Source organism: Callorhinchus milii, unplaced genomic scaffold (assembly GCF_018977255.1).
Source record: "Callorhinchus milii isolate IMCB2004 unplaced genomic scaffold, IMCB_Cmil_1.0 Scaffold15, whole genome shotgun sequence".
Lineage (NCBI taxonomy): Eukaryota > Metazoa > Chordata > Chondrichthyes > Chimaeriformes > Callorhinchidae > Callorhinchus > Callorhinchus milii.
The window spans coordinates 6,007,913-6,026,076 of NW_024704756.1; the positions used below are offsets into that span (position 1 = coordinate 6,007,913).

Consider the following 18,164-nt stretch of genomic DNA (forward strand, 5'->3'; position numbering starts at 1 on the left):
CATCAGGTTCTCATGAAGAGATAATTTCTAGTTTTTAGTGGAGGATTGGATGTGAAAAAAATCAAGTCTATCTAAGCTGCTTCATGGTAAAAAATAGAAAACAAGATATAAATAATGTGAATTCAGTATAAAATGGTTTCCTTATCAATAACAAATTTTCTATGTCGAGCCAGTATTAACCTACAAAGGTCTGACCTAACTTTTCCCTTCTGCTATTAAGTAGTGGGGAACCTTCTCACAAAGAAAGAATTGGAAGTGGTGTTCCATCGGGATCTGTTTGGGTGGAACAGCCCGTTTCTGTGCTGTATCATTCTATGTAATTTTATGTAACGCAACTTAATGTGCTGAACTACATTGTAACTGCAACAGTGCTTGTGCAATGATGTTTCAAATTCTCATAGAAATAAAACCACTTCTTAAAAAACAAGAAAGAGTAGAGTGAACAAAGCAAACCCTGAAGGCAAACAGAAAACCATAATCTTCAGTTAGAGGTTCCCCTCCTGACAGATGAACTTGCAAATGAAACATTTTGACACCTCCTTCTTCTTAAATGAAATTTCTCACACCCAACATTGAACAAAAGCCGATAGCTCATAAAAGGAATGCTATCCTCAAGATTGACACACCAGGAGGGCACAAATTACATTGTTCACCAAAATCCATGGTTACAAAGGGGACATTGACTGCTTGACAAAGCACAGCATATAAACTCTAGGTCAAAGATTGGCTCCTTGCTAATCTGTCAGCTGTCAAGAAACATGTGGTAATCGAATACATACAGTCAATAATCAATTTATTTTCACCATACAAACTTGTCAAGTTTGTTTAAATGCAAGTCTAAATTGAAAATTGTTATCAAAGCCTGTACGAGAGAATCAATTGAAGCTAATGTAAACTGCAATCAACACTAATGTGCATTTGTCACATAAATACAACTGATCACACAAGCAGGATACATATTGTTCATATAATTATAATATTCAATATGGAAATAATTTGGAGGGTACAACAATTTCCCTCATGATTATCCAGTCAAAGATAAAGGTGCAATACCCATGGACAGATCTGTTGATGGCCTTTCACACTTAGCCAATGAGAAAGTATTGTGGCTCTGGTGGTCTAACCTTTCATTTAAAATAATGAAAATGAACACCTAAAACAATTTTTCCCTGAATTAAAACACTGCAGACAACTATGGGAAGATGACTATTTTGCTAGTTAAATCCCACAAATAACTTTTGCACCCTGTAGTATTCCTAGAATTTACAAGAAAGTCGTGCAAAGCAGTCAGAGTAATGAAGAGATCTCCAAGTTCATACTGTTGATTACAAAGGGCAATTATGGCCAAGAACTATGATAAATAAATGAGTTAGTGAAAGTGACTTGCTCTGTCAAAGAGTCGGCACAGACTCGATGGGCCAAATGGCCTCCTTCTGTGCTGTAACATTCTATGAATCTATGAAAAAAAATGCAGTTATGGCAAACTAGAATAAACGACAATCATCTCTGATATTGAAAGCAGCCACCTACGTATTACTAGTTAAACAAACCTAATTATGAGAATTCTCTGGGAAGATTCCTTTGCAATTGATCTCATACATCCAAGCAGGCCAAAATTTGTTAGCTAATGCACAGCAAACATATTTTGTGGGGGTGATTTTGCAACAAAGCGAAAAATCAGCCTCACATTTTTAATTAACATGTTATTCTCATTGTAAAGCTCTAAGCTATATATATGGGGGGTTCTTAAAAAAATGCTGCATTTGCAAACCTGCTGGGCTAATTGTGAATTCTGATATGTAGCTGCAATTGCAGGATTCACTGAAAAAAACATGAACCAAACATAGCAGTTTTACGGCTAGCATTTCATTTTCCAATGTGTTTTAATCAGCCAAAAAAAGCATAAAAACATGCCAGCCGTGATCACAAACCAGAATTCACAATCAGCATACTGACATCTTCATGAAACCTGCATTTTAGACCATGTGGTTAATTTTTATATTCCTGCTGCAGAGCAGAGCAAGTCACTTTCACAATTCTTATCCTTTCACCTTAAGGTGTACTCTATAATTTGTTTGGAGTATGTGACTCATTAAACAATAAAAAATGCTTAGCTCCTGAGGGCTGTGTTGCAACGAGTGCACAGAATACTTTGATTTCATGGGTACAAAACAATAGTAACAGATTTGAAATAATACCTTTTTAAGGTCATTTATCTACATGATAACATGCCCTACACATTAAGGCAACTCATGTCAGGAAGCATTTTGACATAACAAGGTCAACTTGTTTTGTCTGAGGGTCAGCTATAAATGCAAACAAAATCACGGTCAGAACAGCAAAATGTATTCATCAAAATCCACAAAATATCTTAGCTTTCAATTAATTAAATGAAAACGTTGAGTCCTGAGGCAAAACCTCTCCCTTTCCCATTGTTTTAAATCAGAGTACAAATGCAACTGTAATCTTCATTGAAATGCAATGAATAACACTGCTCGTTTATTTATGAAAATACAACCATTATTTTTTAAATGGTTTGTTAGTCTGAAAATGGAAGAAAATAATGTCGTTCTGTACACCATCGAGACTGCTAATAAAAGATACAGTCTTCCCCCAACCTTTTCTGAAGACAATGATTGACGCTGGGGTACAATGCCACAGCTCACTGTCAATCACTGAGGTCGCACTAAGCGGTAATTCTTTTTGTAGGCACCTAGATAGACTTTGTTGGCAGGCTACCCGACTTTAGCAGGCATCGCAGCTGTGCATGATCCCATCTTCATTTAACACCACACATATTTTTTTCTGTTGGAAAAGACCTGGGTAGCAATCAGGAGCGGGAACTCCAGTAGAAAATATCTTTCCTGAGTTCAAGAGCACTGAGAAAACATGCAGTGACCCTGTTAACCCAGCTAAGATCAGCAAGCTCAGCAGATAGTGGAGACATAATTTGGAACTACCCACTAAATAGTAACTTTGCCAACTATGCCACACAAGAGTCAAATACACAATGCTTCCAAAATGTTTAAGATTCTTGCTGAAGTTTTAACAATACAGGTTTGACCTTTTTAAAATGTAAATTGAAACATCCTTGGCAGTCCTTTATACGCAATTCTTATTTCCTCTTTCTTAGGGATGAGGTGCTCAGTGCATGGGGCAGGCGGTGGGGGCAGAGGAGAGTGACTAGTTTACTGAATTTTGATTGAGGAAAATAAGTATGCATTCCACTGATGTAAACACTGAATGGGATCATCTCGATAATATAATGATATTATATATTTGTGGGATAATATGAACAATGTAAAAGCTCAAATCACAAATTAGATTTTCTAGTGCATGTAAAAGTGTAGAGGACCATTTTCTTTTAAATAGATAAATAAATAATAACATTTCGGTCACTCAATCCACGACTGTTTGTGCGACACCGCTGTGGCAATTGTCTTCCGCCTTTCGCCCACAAAATACATAAGTCACTCAATTTTACAGTATATTTTGTGAAGCGCTTTGAAGCATCTCAACGATGTGAAAAGGCTCTATAAAGGATTATTTATTATTAATATTTTGCAAAATTAAACTAGCTAAAACAAAATTACAGTCGAACACCCATCTCAATCATGATCTCACAAGGCCACTATCCAATGTCCCCTCCTTCTCCCTCCTTCTCCTACAATTATCTTAAATTCCTGTTCTTCGACCTCAATTTGTCTCGACCACTGTGTGGGAGCCATCCGAAGGATCCAAAAAAAAGTCAGCACAATGCGTATGCATAAATATTGTGTACACGATCACATGCATGTGGCCCATGCACCTGATTTTGTTTTTCTAAAATGTGTTTCTTTAAACTCATCAGTTGACCCCTGAGAAACCACAAGAGTAAGCAAACTGCTGCATGAGTGTAGGCTGGCTGCAGAAGGGGGAGGGGGATAGTCAGTGGTGGCACAGACTATATTTTACTTGTCTGCTCTACAAACCATACAAAAAAACAGATGGTTTTCAGAACCACCAAGAATAGGATGTCAGATGGGAAAGTAAATCTAAAGTCATATTAAATATTAGATGGCATCCATCCAGTTTTCGTAATGTCTCAATGGTAATTTGTAGTGCTTGAATTAAATCAGTCTGTGGCATATGATACCACAAAAAACTGGGCAGTAGATGCAAAACAAATATTTTGTAAAATTTTAATTGTGAATAAAAGCAGCAGCAAATTCGAAGCTGATTTTCGTTAGGATGTCTTACACATTCTTCTTGCATGGAAAGTTTGACAAGACCTTTGAAGGATACTAGAATGTAGGTTCCAATGGCTAATTAATTCCTCAAAGTGCAAAGCAAATATAATGTGATTATTTTTATTATTTTTTAAATTCTGTTCCGAGATTTTCATTTTCGACATCCGGATATTTGTTCTATTACATACCTTTGCTTGCGCTTTCTACATGGCTAAGTTCATCTGTGAATTTCAAAATCTCTGGATATTTCTCTTCAGTGATGTCTGCTAAAAAATGCATCAAAGTTGATTTCTGATCTGTTGACTTGGTGTCTTTCAGCTGCATAACAAAATGTTAAAATGCTTAGTAAGCAGTAAGAAAGATCTAACCACTGTTTCAAAAAATTGTACATGAAAAATGCCAAATTTCATTGTGATTATACATTTTTACTTTAATTGTGTGCACTTGTCCAGACCCCTCACAATTCCTTGTGTACCTCCATCATATCCAGGAAGAAAAGCTGGTAAAATGATGCTTGAGCCAATCACAAACACCCAAGTACGAGTCCATATTAATGCTAAGATACAGTCTTTACGGAAACTTACCTATTTTGAATGCCAACTTAGTCACTTGAGCAGTTTGTAGACTGCTCTTTCATAACCAATATATTCTCTTTGTTCACTTTTGAACCTCCTCTGCCTGCTTTCTGTTGCATTCTGATTTCACTTCATGCCAAGTGTCTTCTGGGCCAAATTTAGTTTCCTAACTTCTTCTCCTAAGTGCTGTCTTAGTGATTCAAACATCTACAAACCAATCTAAACAGATGCCTGGCATTACATGCACAGGGCTCTGAGTCATTAACCTACATGAAGGGTGAACCTACATACATGAATCTACATAATGCTATATAAATGCAAGATGTTGTCACTTTGGCACCATCTTCAATATTCTTTTGTCTTTTTTGACTGAAATATATCCAAATAAAAATGCACTTAGAGATTTTTAAAAATAATAATAATTAATAAACTCTGACAAATCTCCAGGATCTGATGGATTCCACCTCAGGGTATTAAATGGAGTAGGGGAGGGAATTACAGATGCGTTAACCATAATTTTCCAAAGCTCTTTATATTTGGGAATTGTGCCCTTGGATTGGAAAATTGCAAATGCCACTCGATTAGTTAAGGGAGGGAGAAATCAGTTAACTGCAGACCTGTCAGTTTAAGTCCTGTAGCTCAGTGGTTAGAGCACTCGCTTTGCAAGTGAGAGACCTGAGTTCAATTCCAGGCAGAGGGCGAAACCTTGGGCAAGTTTCCTTACTCCACACGCCTAATAATAATCCCTCCAAAACTAAAAACAATAATTAAATTGGTCATTTTCAATCTACGACTGTTTGTGGGACATTGCTGTGCGCAATTGGCTGCCGCGTTCGCCCACAAATATACAGTCAATTCACTTTACAGTGTGTGTTCTGTGAAGCGCTTTGGGACGTCCTCCCGACGTGAAAAGCGCTATATCAAATGCAAGGATTATTATTATTATTATTATTATAAGTTGTGGGGAAGTTATTGGAATCTCTCAACAGGGACAGAGTGACTAAGCATTTGGATAAGGATGAGCTAATCAAAGAGCGTCAGCATGGATTTGTGAAGGGTAGATCATGTTGGACGAATCAATTAAAATTTTTTGAGGAGGTCACCAACATGGTGGATAAGAGTGTTTGTATGGATGTCATCTACACAGACTTTCAAAAGGAATTTGATAAGGAAAACTGTTCCTTTAAAAAAAAGGCCTGAAAATATCAACTTAGCTAGCACTTCCAATCTTAAAACACAGCTATAGAAGTTTGTAATTTATTTTATAATCCAACAAAAAAAGGTGCTTAACAACATTTAACAAAAAGTCTGACATTGAGAACACATCTCCAATAAACTATTTGAATATTTGCAATCAATTTAAATGGACATTTGTTTTATGGTTATAGGAGGGCAAGATGTTAAAATGATTCAAAATAAAACATATATATTATAACTGATTTCCAACAGAGCAGCAACAAGAATGGATTTCATGTTTCTTTTTGAACATCAAATGAAGAGTTACAAAATCTTGGGATCCGTAGCAAGATTAAAGAGCGTAAACAAACTAAGTGCACAAAAAATGTTCAGGTCATGGAACTGTCTGTTTCTGCCATAGTTTCTTCCAACATTTTCCAAAACATATAACACGAGACACAATACAAAACCATGACTGGAACAAACAATTCAGCAGGGACAAGATGATCAGCAATGGATTAAAAAGGCCAACATTGAAAAATAGACAACACATTATGCAATGTAGAGTATGCCAAGGTGGCTGAGAAGGTTAAGCACCACAGACTCAGAATACAAATATGTCAGACTAAAATAAGGGAGGGGGAATTAATTAGCTCAGTGAAAACCAACGACACGGACTGGTTGTGCCAAAAGGCCGTTTCATGTTGTACAGTCTATGCAATTTTGTGTAAAAAGCGGAAATGATTGTTCGCCAGTGACATGTGAAAACTGTGAAATACATTTTCAACCAATGCTAGAATCTTACCTTGCAGAGATGGCTCATGTTGAAACCAAATGTTTGTGCATTTCTGGAACCGGCATTCATGAAGTTGCCTACCAGAAGGACGAGTTCTAATATTTTACTGAAGTTTTCACTCTTTTTCACCTCTTCACAAGCAAATGTCACATTCATAATGTCTGGCCTAATGTTACTCAAATACTCTTCAAACTGAAGCTTGAAAAGAATACTGTTGAGTCGTGGCCGTAACAACTTTACGGTGCTCATCTGTAAAACGAAGAAAGCATATTGTTGTTATTTTTATGTCACTGTGTATAAGCAAAGAAACAAGCAAATAGTCATTGCTGGTGAATGTCTGAAGCTTGATAGTTTGTTTATTTCACCTGTATTAATGCAGCATCTGTTTTTCCCACCTCTCAAAAACAGACATACCAAAAAGCATGATCCTGAATAAACAGACCAGGAAGGTTTCAGGTTCAACCTCTGTTCTGCACTGAGTAAATTGATCAATTATGGCATGAGTGGCAAGATTAAATGCCATCGGGGGGTTCCTACTCCTAAATACTATCTGCAAGATTTTTATGAGATACTTATGTGCGTGGCTATCAGTTGAGAGAAGAAATGAACTTAGCTGAGATGTATCCTATTGTTGAAAAGTCCATTGACACCATCTTAGCTCATACATAAAACAAGGCTAATACTCCAACATGAGTGTCCATATGTCTAGCTTTAAAGCAGAAAAAGAAGAGTCCTGTGAAGAAAAGGTTTGGAACCAACTTGTTTTTTTTAAATGAAGAAGTTGTTCAAAAAGAAGTTTGGTTATTAACCCTTAGACTACTAGCTAATCTAGAAAAGCTTCCATCAGTAGGCTGTTTCTGTATGTTTTCAGCTCACAAACCAACATCAAGTAAACTTGCTCATTAAGGGGAGGTTTATTATTGTAATATCAAAATAGCAATATTCTTTGCACAATAATCCTTCAATATCGTGCCTGATTAGGACCTTAAGACGTTTTATATACATCTTAAATCAGGTGATCTTCCTCCAATTATTCTGAAAGTGCATTCAAAAGGTTCTTCAACTGGTGGAGGCAGCATTTAGACCCAAAGCGTAACAACAAGATCACCAAAGCATTCACATAAAGCAGCTCTAAGAATCGCAGGGTCAAAAGAAAATCGAATAGGCAGGAAATTTGAATGTGAATTTTTAACTATTTTAAATGAATAAGTGCATATTTCGTGCAAGTAATCGATTCTCCCTATATTAAAAACATTTATAAACACGTGGGAATATCTCAAAGTTATGCAATAAAATGGCAACGGAACTCTGAAGGCCTCTGCCTTCAAGCGGGTGAGTACAATATTGCAGTACTGAAGTGCTTGTCAACATGATGTCTCAGATAAGATACTAATGCATTGTGAACATATGCAGACTGCTCCAGGTACAGATCAAAATAAAGCCATCTACCCAACAGAATAAAGGCTAGAAAGTTGTCCAAAATGTCGATGTATTGGTGTAAACCTCCTAAAGGGGCAGGATCTCCAGGTGATTTCTCCAATTTATATGTGGGAAAAATCACAATAAAGCAAAAATTTAATTTCATCAAACGTTTCTGAACATGCTTTTTGCCCAATTAATACTGTGTAAGTTGATGCAATTCATCACAAATAAATCAAGCATAAATTGGAGTTGAGGTGTTGAGAAAGTGGTTTTATCAGGACATTGAATCCCTTGCTTGCACTATAAATACAGGTAGTGTGAAGAATTGGTCCCTAATTGAACTGCCAAGACTTTTGCAATGTTACTAAATATTCAATTGCAGTAATAATAATGGTTGCTGTTTGTATTCGAATATGACGGTTCACACAATGTGAACACCTAGGTGGGTGAATTTGTTGATAGCATATAAACTGCTGCCCACACAGCAACCACAGCAACCCCACTATTAGATAGCAAGCAGTGTCATCTAATGTCAAGGAATATCTGAGAAGACCAGATGACTTGCTAACCACAATGGCAGAAACCATTACCCGTGGAAAGTGATCGCCAATCAACTAACAACCGGGTTCCAACTTAATGCTGGGATACAGAGGCATTTGGATAAAGGAAACTTACCTAAGGTTTCACCCCACCCAGGAATTGAGCCTGGATCCTCTCGCTTGCGAGGCGAACACACTAACCACTACGCTGCAGGACTCAGTCACATTACTGACTATTTAACAACATTAAAAAAAAGTATCTCAGTGCTGTCCTCAGCCCTGGACAAAGTGATTGTGAAATCAAGTATAAATTCCTAGTCTAAATCACTCTCCATTGGACCAGCCATGTAAACTAAGTATAGAAAGTTCATAAAATACGACTAACAACCCAGCCTTCATTTGTAAGTGAATGCTGAGGGTAAATTCAGTACATCAGTGAGTGCAACATATTTATCAGACAGCACACATCCTGTAATAGACCTGCAGGTCACATTTCATGCTGAACAGGTTTAATATCCTTATCCTTTCAATCTACAAGAAAATTGACAAGTATAGCCTACCGGTGCATGCAATTGTATAACATATGCAAGCACTGCCAAGAAAAAAAGAATTCAAATTCAACTTATTTTGGAGGTTATTTGGAGGTTTTGAGCCTACTTACCACCACTCCAAATTGCTCTGGTTCACATAAATCATCATATTCATCCTTAAACTGGGATAATGTACTGAGTTCTTTGTGCTCTGGCAAATACCTCACCAGGTTCTGTAAATGCAGGAAAGAAAATATATTTGATGTTAATTCTTCAATCTTACGAACAAAGGCATCCTTTGTGTTAGATAATGACACAATATTGACATCATACAGTGGAAGCAGTCACACATAGTACATTGCAATGTACCTCAGATCTGAAACAAAGTTCTGTGTAAAATGTTCTGCAGCTCCTCAGAGCTGAGTTTACCGAATTAAGTATGTTTTCTGTTGTGCATTTTTAGAATTCTCTATAGAGATATTCAATCTTAATATCTTGTAACAAGAAAAATACTGAATTACTGTATATAGTGCAACTCTGTTTTGAGATTTAATGTTTCAATGAGTTTTATTTTTGTGTTTGTTCATTCACTTATGTTATTGAGCTTTAACGAATGTTAATGTTAAATTGAAAATTACAAAGTCATTTTGTTAAAAAATTACATAGCCTAAGTGCCATTCATTGTACTCAGCGATGATTTAGCAAGCATAATTCCTTAATCAAAGTCTCCAAAGTACTGGATTCCCACCTTCTGTTCTTTGAGGTAATGGGAAAAAAATAATTCAGCTAAATTAGAATGAACCGTTTGGCGGGATTTTAAAAAAGCGTATGTACATAGGGGATCAGAGGAACTCTGGCATAATATTGGAAATAAAGAAAGGTCATTCAATACCACTGCGGGGAAAACAATAACTGTGTATTGCAATATTTGAAAAATAGGGTCTTCAGTGAATAATCCATCTTTCTTTATGAACACAGAAAACAAAATAAATATCTCTATTGCTCTCTGAAATTGCTTTGAAGGTATGTTGGGAAAATCTGTCTACAAATGATTTGAAAATCATTTAAAGAGTTATGAGAAGATATAAAACTGGTGATACTAATTTGATGAACTTACAGTATAAGAGCAATAGGCTTTTATTTGCAGGTTCTTAACACCTCAGTATTGTCGAGCATTCAGCCGGTAGGTAAACAATGACCAACATTTTGTTACCTATGGGGCAACTCTATGGGGCAACATGTTGACATTCAAAAGGTCATACCACTTGTATGCTTGCAATGGACAGCAATCTATGCAAAGATATTGTTTTGATATTGATATTGTTTTGTAAAATCCTTCATACAAGTTAAAAAATGTTTTAAAAAAATGATAAATTGGTCACCGCAATCCACGACTTTGTGGGACACTGCTGTGCACAATTGGCTTCCACATTTCGCCCAAAAATATACAGTGAATTCACGTTGCAGTATATTCTGTGAAGTGCTTTGAGATGTTTCAACGACGTGATAAGGCATTATATCAAATCCAAGGATTATTATTTACTTATAAGCCACAAATACGAAATCACACTGGAAACCATTCCTCAACTGTGTTAGTCACTACCATACAGTTTGGGAATGGGGACTGCAAAGATTTATGGTAGCTTAAATACCAGATTTCATTGTAGTTATTAGATTGTCACAGATCAGAAGCTTCAGAAAGGGAAAACATCTGCAGAAGGGATAAAATCAGCCAGTTAAAACTCTGCAAGTTTAAGGAAAAAAAGAGCATCTGCATATTTGTTTACTTATCTAGCTTGTAGAAATGCAGCAATGCAAGCTGTTGAAATGAAAACAAACTGCAGTTTGTTAACTCAGCTCTCTTGAGGTGAAGAACTCAGGATTTAGCACCAACTGCTCAATTTAGGACTTTACTCTTGACAATTTATATTTTTAAATAAGCATCTATTGTTCAAATTGCTCACATCTCAATCATATAAATATGTTAGTCTACTTTTATGATGTCTCTTATAGTCCGTAAAAAATGTGTTTTTTGTTCCACTATTGTAATACGAAGTATGACTGGAACTGAGAAGGGACTTTGTCAACATTCTACTGATAGAAGCCCTATATTACTTTTGAAGTCTTGAGATCACAGTCATTTTGACAGTTGAGGCTATATAAAGCCAGCATTTTTCTACCAAAAGCAAATAGTTCATTCGTAAGATGTTATGAGGAGCACGAAGGCTCCAATTTCTCATCCTAAAATGCACATGCCAGCAGAGAATTCATAATTTGTTAATCCTAATTAAGTGAAGAAAGGCAAAAACATTTATTGGATTATACTTATTGTTAATAATTTGGTCACTCAATCCATGACTGTTTGTGGGACACTGATGTGCACAATTGGCTGCCGTGTTTCGCCACGTCAATTAACTTTCCAGTATATTATAATAATAATCCTTGCATTTGATATAGCGCTTTTCACGTCGGGAGGACATCCCAAAGCGCTTCACAGAACACACTGTAAAGTGAATTGACTGTATATTTGTGGGCGAACGCGGCAGCCAATTGCGCACAGCAATGTCCCACAACCAGTTGTAGATTGAAAATGACCAATGTATTATTGTTTTTGGTTTTGGAGGGATTATTATTAGGCTCTGTGTGGAGTAAGGAAACTTGCCCAAGCTTTCGCCCTGCCTGGAATTGAACTCAGGTCTCTCGCTTGCAAAGCAAGTACTTTAACCACTGAGCTACAGGACTCTGTGAAGCGCTTTAAGATGTCTTGAAGACATGATAAGGCACTATATTAAAGGCAAGGATTATTATTATTATCAAAGGACTTCTAATTATTGAAATTGAGCATCTCAAGCCACAACCAGTGGATAATTTAAAGAGTCAGGAACCTTTTTATTATTTTATATTGAAGGTGAAATATGCTTTGTAGCAATATGGTTTCTCTCACAATGTGGTAATAATACCAGTCGTTAAATTAGTCTTATGTATGTATCGGAATATGGATTGTACTCATAAGATATTTGTTCAATAGGTACACTCAAAATGTTTCCATTTTTGAATATACCTTTACATTTACTGACTTCAAAATGCAGCTACCATTCATTATCCCAGCTACTCAATTAATCCAGATCCCAAATTATATGTTTCCGTGGAAGTCTAACAGCAAATTACAACTAGTAACATATTTTATTCTACTGTTCAATTGTTAGCCCTATAAAGGCATAATGAATGAATAACATTTTATATCTCTGGGAACTTATGGGATCAGCTATAAGACCATAACAGGTAAAGAAGGCACTCTAAAAATCTAAGCTGTAAGAGAGTGGCTTTAAGCAAGCTTTAGAAAGAAAGACCAGCAATGCATACTTAGATCTAAGTTTTATCATCCTGAAATCGTTTCCTTAAACCTCCAGCTTTTGAATTGCATTGACAAGCTTGCCTTCATGGATGGATGGGCAGACAGATTGTAAGTAGCATTACATGAACTACCATATCTCAAGGACGATTGGATAAAAAAAGGTGTAAAACCAAACTGTAAGGATTCAAGAAAATTGAATGAGAGTAAGGGTCACCAGAAATATTGCATAACAAGACAACTGAAGAGAACCCTCTAAAAAAACAAATTTCTTTGACCATAATTTTGGTCAATATCTTTAATCTCTCTCTTTTCCTGCGTGGTCCTCTATTATTTCCAATAAGATCTTCAAGGTGTTTATTGGAAGTTCCAATTTTCATTGGAAGAAAGATGATTGAGGAAACTTACTGCCGACTTCTAAAATGTTTAAAGGAATTGATGATGCAGATGTAAGGAGGTTATTTAACATGAAATGCAAGCTAGTGGATAGATGCAAGTATAAAATTAGCAAGCCTCAAGCAAAAAGGTAAATTATGTGTTCCTAACTGCCCCTCCTAAACAGGGCCACGAATACGTGAAATAAGACTCCCAGCTAAAGCAGTTAATGCTTCAGTCAATTAAAATCAGGGAGAATGTTTGCTTTAGAAACAGACTGAAGGTTATAAGTGTAAGTACCCACAGAGATGATGTACCACCTTTGTTCATTAATTTAATGCGTAAATGTACCATGTTGTTGAATACATACCAAAAACACAAGTCGGTAGAAATTCCACCTGCGTCTAGATTGATTCTATAATAATAATAATAATACTAATCCTTGCATTTGATATAGTGCTTTTCACGTCGGGAGGACGTCCCAAAGCGCTTCACAGAAGACACTGTAAAGTGAATTGACTGTATATTTGTGGGCGAACGCGGCAGCCAATTGCGCACAGCAATGTCCCACAAACAGTCGTAGATTGAAAATGACCAATTTTAATTATTGTTTTTGGGTTTTTTTTGGAGGGATTATTATTAGGCGTGTGGAGTAAGGAAACTTGCCCAAGGTTTCGCCCTCTGCCTGGAATTGAACTCAGGTCTCTCACTTGCAAAGCGAGTGCTCTAACCACTGAGCTACAGGACTCCACATTAAATCTAGCATTTCAAAGCATACAAAATTTGGTAAATTCTAATCCACGTAGCCTTAAATTCGAAGTGTTTTTTCTGCAAGTTTCTTTTAAGAACTACAGAAAACAAGTGTCAAAGTTATGATTTAATTAAAAAAAGCAATTTCTGGCTGTGCTGAAATTCTACATTAATCGAGTAAATCTAGAATCCAGTCCATATGGTCCCAGGTTCATTCTCTGGTTTGCACTATTAAACAAAGCTGCAAGTCCTGATGTCTTCACACAGTTGTTTCCTATTTGAATACAATTACTGCCACCAGATTTACTATATGTTGTATTTTGAGTAATGACCTTATTTCCACACAATTTTCATATCTGTAAATTCGTGTGAATATCAAGCTCTCCAGTGCACCAATGTTGTATTTTTGCAACAGGAGAGCACATGAACCATCAAGATTGTAAAACTTTGAGGGCATATTCAATTCTCATCCTACTCCAAACCAAGGATGTGCAAATGTAGCATAATTAATCACTGTGGTCAGAAATACACATACATGTTAAGCCATATCAATTATCCTGCCCCCTCCACCACACCTCCCAATTATCTGCAGGGAACAGGCAGATGGGCAAAAAAAAGTTAGCATTCACTTTTATCTGCCTCAGCTTATTAACAACCAGTTTTTGTCAACGGGGTAAATATTCCAGTGAGGATACATTAAATGAGTTAAAGTACATAAATAATATTTCCAAAGGTGATTGTTGTGTGTTTGTGTATTGCATGAATGTTATAAAGTTACATGAGGAGGCAGAAAACCCAAGCACAGAAGAAGTCTCCCAAACAATGCATTAAAGTTTCTCCTCCTGTCCATTTTGATGCCAGCTCCTCCACACGTCTTGACAGGACAAAAAGATTGATATTGAAGACTTTGACGTGTCAATCCAAGTTGGAGCAATAGAACAAATCTATTCCCAATGCTGCCCTATTTTGTGTCTTTGTGAGATCAAACATTTTGTTCGAAGCCACCCTCTTACAGACAAGGAATGCTTTCTTGTGACAATTTAGGTTGCAGTGGAACAAACTTCAATAGTTGGCATTGATAGATGGAAAGAAAGGCATTCATTACATCTGTACAGACTGAATGGCTTTCTTACTCGCTCACACACTCCTCAGCCATGGTCTACTGCTCCGAATCATTTTCTGCCTCCATTGAAACGGAGGAACCAACATTTTGCTGGGGTAATGCCAAAGTTGTCAGCTTCTTCTCACTACCAAAGTTGGATACAGACATTGTTCCTCCTTTGCAATCAGCACAGGTAGCACAAACTCCAGAATTTAAGCAACAGATAGGAGACAAACAGAAATCCTCTTTACATCCTTTTCTAACTTGGCCACCATTTGCATGAATCATGGTAGTACTGAGATTTTTATTTCATGCCTCCAACTCGTTTAACATTTGCAGAACATATAAAAGAATCTCAAGACAGTCAAAGAAGGGTAACTTGATATTTTAATACTTCAGCAAACAGCTTTGACTATGATTTGTTTCTGAATGGCTTCAGTATACAACTGTGAGAGGTAGTGCCTCAAGGATCCCAATTTATATCGATTTTTATTAATCCTGAACAAGAGACTGTTTTTCTTACTAATTGGTCAATTTTACAGAAGTTTGTATATTCAGTCATACCAGTTCATATAAGTTTCGAGTAGAGGAGCTAAACATTATACCTAAGGATGTTATCAGTAGAATGACCTTCACCATTGGAAATTACTGAAGTGCTGAAGAAAAAAAGATTTAATTTCCCTAATCCTCACCCAAAACTTGCATCTGATATTATACCTGTCACATTAGAGGATGTCTCAAAGCGCTTCATAGGATTTACTGTAAAGTGCAGCAAATGTGTATTTTATGGCAGCTAACATGGACACAGAAACGTCCCACAAACAGCCATGAAGTGAATAACACATTTTATCTGGGGACTATTGGCCAGGAAACCATGTAAAATCTTTTCAATTAGTGCAATGAGATCATTAACGTCCACCTGAAAAGGCAGAAGGGACCTCAGTTTAATCTCTCATTTGATGGATGGCACTGAAGTACTCCCACTAAAATAATATCGCAAGGAGTGCTGAACAATGTCACTACCTTCTATTCCGTGTGAGAATGGAGAGTTCGTTTGTTAGTGTCTTTCAACAGTAAAAATGACAAAGAGCTTTGTGCATTTCCCTGAAACATGGTTAGATATTTAGCTCAACTCAAAGCTGTGCATGAAAAACACAGAATAAATAATTAAATCTACTGTGCATTTAGTCCTTAAAACAGATCACTAACAAAATCTACAAAAATCATTTAAACCTTCTGCGAAGAATTAGATTGGGTTAGAGAACACAGAAACCTTCAAGTGAGCATGTACAATTTCTGGTGTAGCCTTTGCAAGCTTTTACACCGATCTTCATTGTGTCACAATGAATAATCATCACATACTATGAAATGCACTTGCAAAATCAAATAGATACAAAACAATCTTTACAGTAAAGGGTATTATTTGAACTTTTTAATGTCAGTGCTGTAACGTTACCTGGATTATAGACTCACTGAGCTTCTTTTCATCCACTTCCAGAATTACATTTTTGATTTCTTCATACGACATGCGATATGAACCCAGGAAGATTGCTAAACAAACAAAGATATACCTTAGCCTCAAACGCAGGATTGCATTTTGAACTTACAAGGCAATATTGATAAAGTTAAGCAATTTTTGAAAAAATGTATAAATTAGCACAATCAATCATTTTATTAAAACAGTAACACTTTCATTTAACAACATTTCGAATTATCTAGCAGATAAACTACCTTGTGCACTTACACAAATTTTGAGCTGTTTTAGCATCCAAAATCTTCAGTTCTTTCACTTTTTTCTTGGCAGTGGAAGGTTTTTTCTCCTCATTTTGCACTTCATCTTTATTTACTATAATTTAAAGAATATTTATGCTCAGCATGATACACATATGTAGATTACTGCACAAATACCTGCTTTGAGAGCCAACAAAGATCATTTCAACCCTAAAAGAGAAATTTGCTCGAGAACATGTGAATTGGGTCTACTGCATCTTTTTCGGTGATTTGCTGACCCGGGACAGAGTTCATCATCTAGATAGATTTAATATATGGAAGTTGATCATGAAGAAAGTTGATATATTTTCTAAGATCTCTGTAATTCACATAGCAACTATAATAATGTGAAGCCCTATGATCAGGATAAACGTAAAACCACAAACTATCCACAAAAATAGACGGATAGTATCTTCCAAAACCATTGCACGACAGGGATCCAAAAGGTGAGAATAAATAGCTATTCAACAACTTTTTTTCTCATTTCATATTCATTAAAAACAGATTGACATATAAAGATATGAAGGCAGTTAAAGAAAATCTATCAAATAGTCTTTTTCTCTGCTGATTTGTTCTCTGATTCAAGAAAAGGTAATACACATGTTAAAAGCTTCCAATTCAATGAATTCACATGCACAAATTATGCATCTCATTATTTTTTGAACAGTTCCATTTACAGATAAGACACCCATTCAAAGGAAAATGACAGTCTCTACTAATTTTAAACTTAAGGATTCAACATCCACCACCTTGCACTAATTTGAGCATCAAACTTGATCATATGCATGTCTTCCCGTCTTGGATATGAGGTAACCTGCAATTTTGCTGAAAATGAAAGACCCATTTTAAAAACGTAGATCCTAAGTAAGCATATCAAAATGAAAATATTTTATTCCCGCAATTTCCTTCTCTTTTAAAATAAACTAATTTAAGTCCCATCCTTTTCAACCCCAAAGGAAAAACCATAAGAATGCATAAAGCCGGTAACTTAATCAAATACAAGTGTAAACTTTAATAAACCCAATTTAGTTAGGATCAAATTGATCTGAATAGTCATATCCAATTGCAAATTGGACTTTAGAAATTCAAGAAAAATGCTGTAATGGTGGCAATAGTCAAATACCAATGTTTATATTGAGATTCCAGCCGACTCAGTACATAGTTGACACAGACAGACAATTGGTAATTATTATTGACTATCTTGATAGTGTAAAAAAGTGCTGTTTAAATATGCATTTGAAATTTTGTTTGAAATTGTCAATGACAGTTTCAATGAGGACAATGACAGTGGCTTGAAATGATTGTATTTAAGCACTTAATTGTTATTTCCAAGAATAAGAAAGAACAAAGGAAGCAAGAATTTTGTCTGCTTTTTCATCTGCATCTTGGTCCTAAAATATGTAGATTGCACAAGGTGTGCCTAACTACCCCCTCAGAAAGATTAAACAATTGAGAAACACCTGGTCCCAAAGCCTTTGAAATAAGGTAATAAAATGAATTATTTATGCTTCTGGATAGCAGAATTACTGTAGTACGTGTCTAGAGCAA

The 18,164-nt window shown here is 36.1% G+C and overlaps 1 protein-coding gene across 5 annotated transcripts in view; it reads right to left on the bottom strand.

The window, feature by feature from the left end:
• Positions 1 to 18,164, bottom strand: part of diaph2 (diaphanous-related formin 2) — a 275,153-nt gene that overhangs the window by 116,421 nt on the left and 140,568 nt on the right. For all 5 annotated transcript variants that reach the window (XM_042340670.1, XM_007891859.2, XM_007891858.2 and 2 more), the window contains 5 exons: positions 16,591 to 16,692; positions 16,303 to 16,397; positions 9,399 to 9,500; positions 6,786 to 7,025; positions 4,418 to 4,547 (listed from right to left, as the gene is read on the bottom strand). In XM_042340670.1, the coding sequence (XP_042196604.1) occupies positions 4,418 to 4,547; positions 6,786 to 7,025; positions 9,399 to 9,500; positions 16,303 to 16,397; positions 16,591 to 16,692 (669 nt within the window). The remainder of the gene's footprint in view (positions 1 to 4,417; positions 4,548 to 6,785; positions 7,026 to 9,398; positions 9,501 to 16,302; positions 16,398 to 16,590; positions 16,693 to 18,164) is intronic.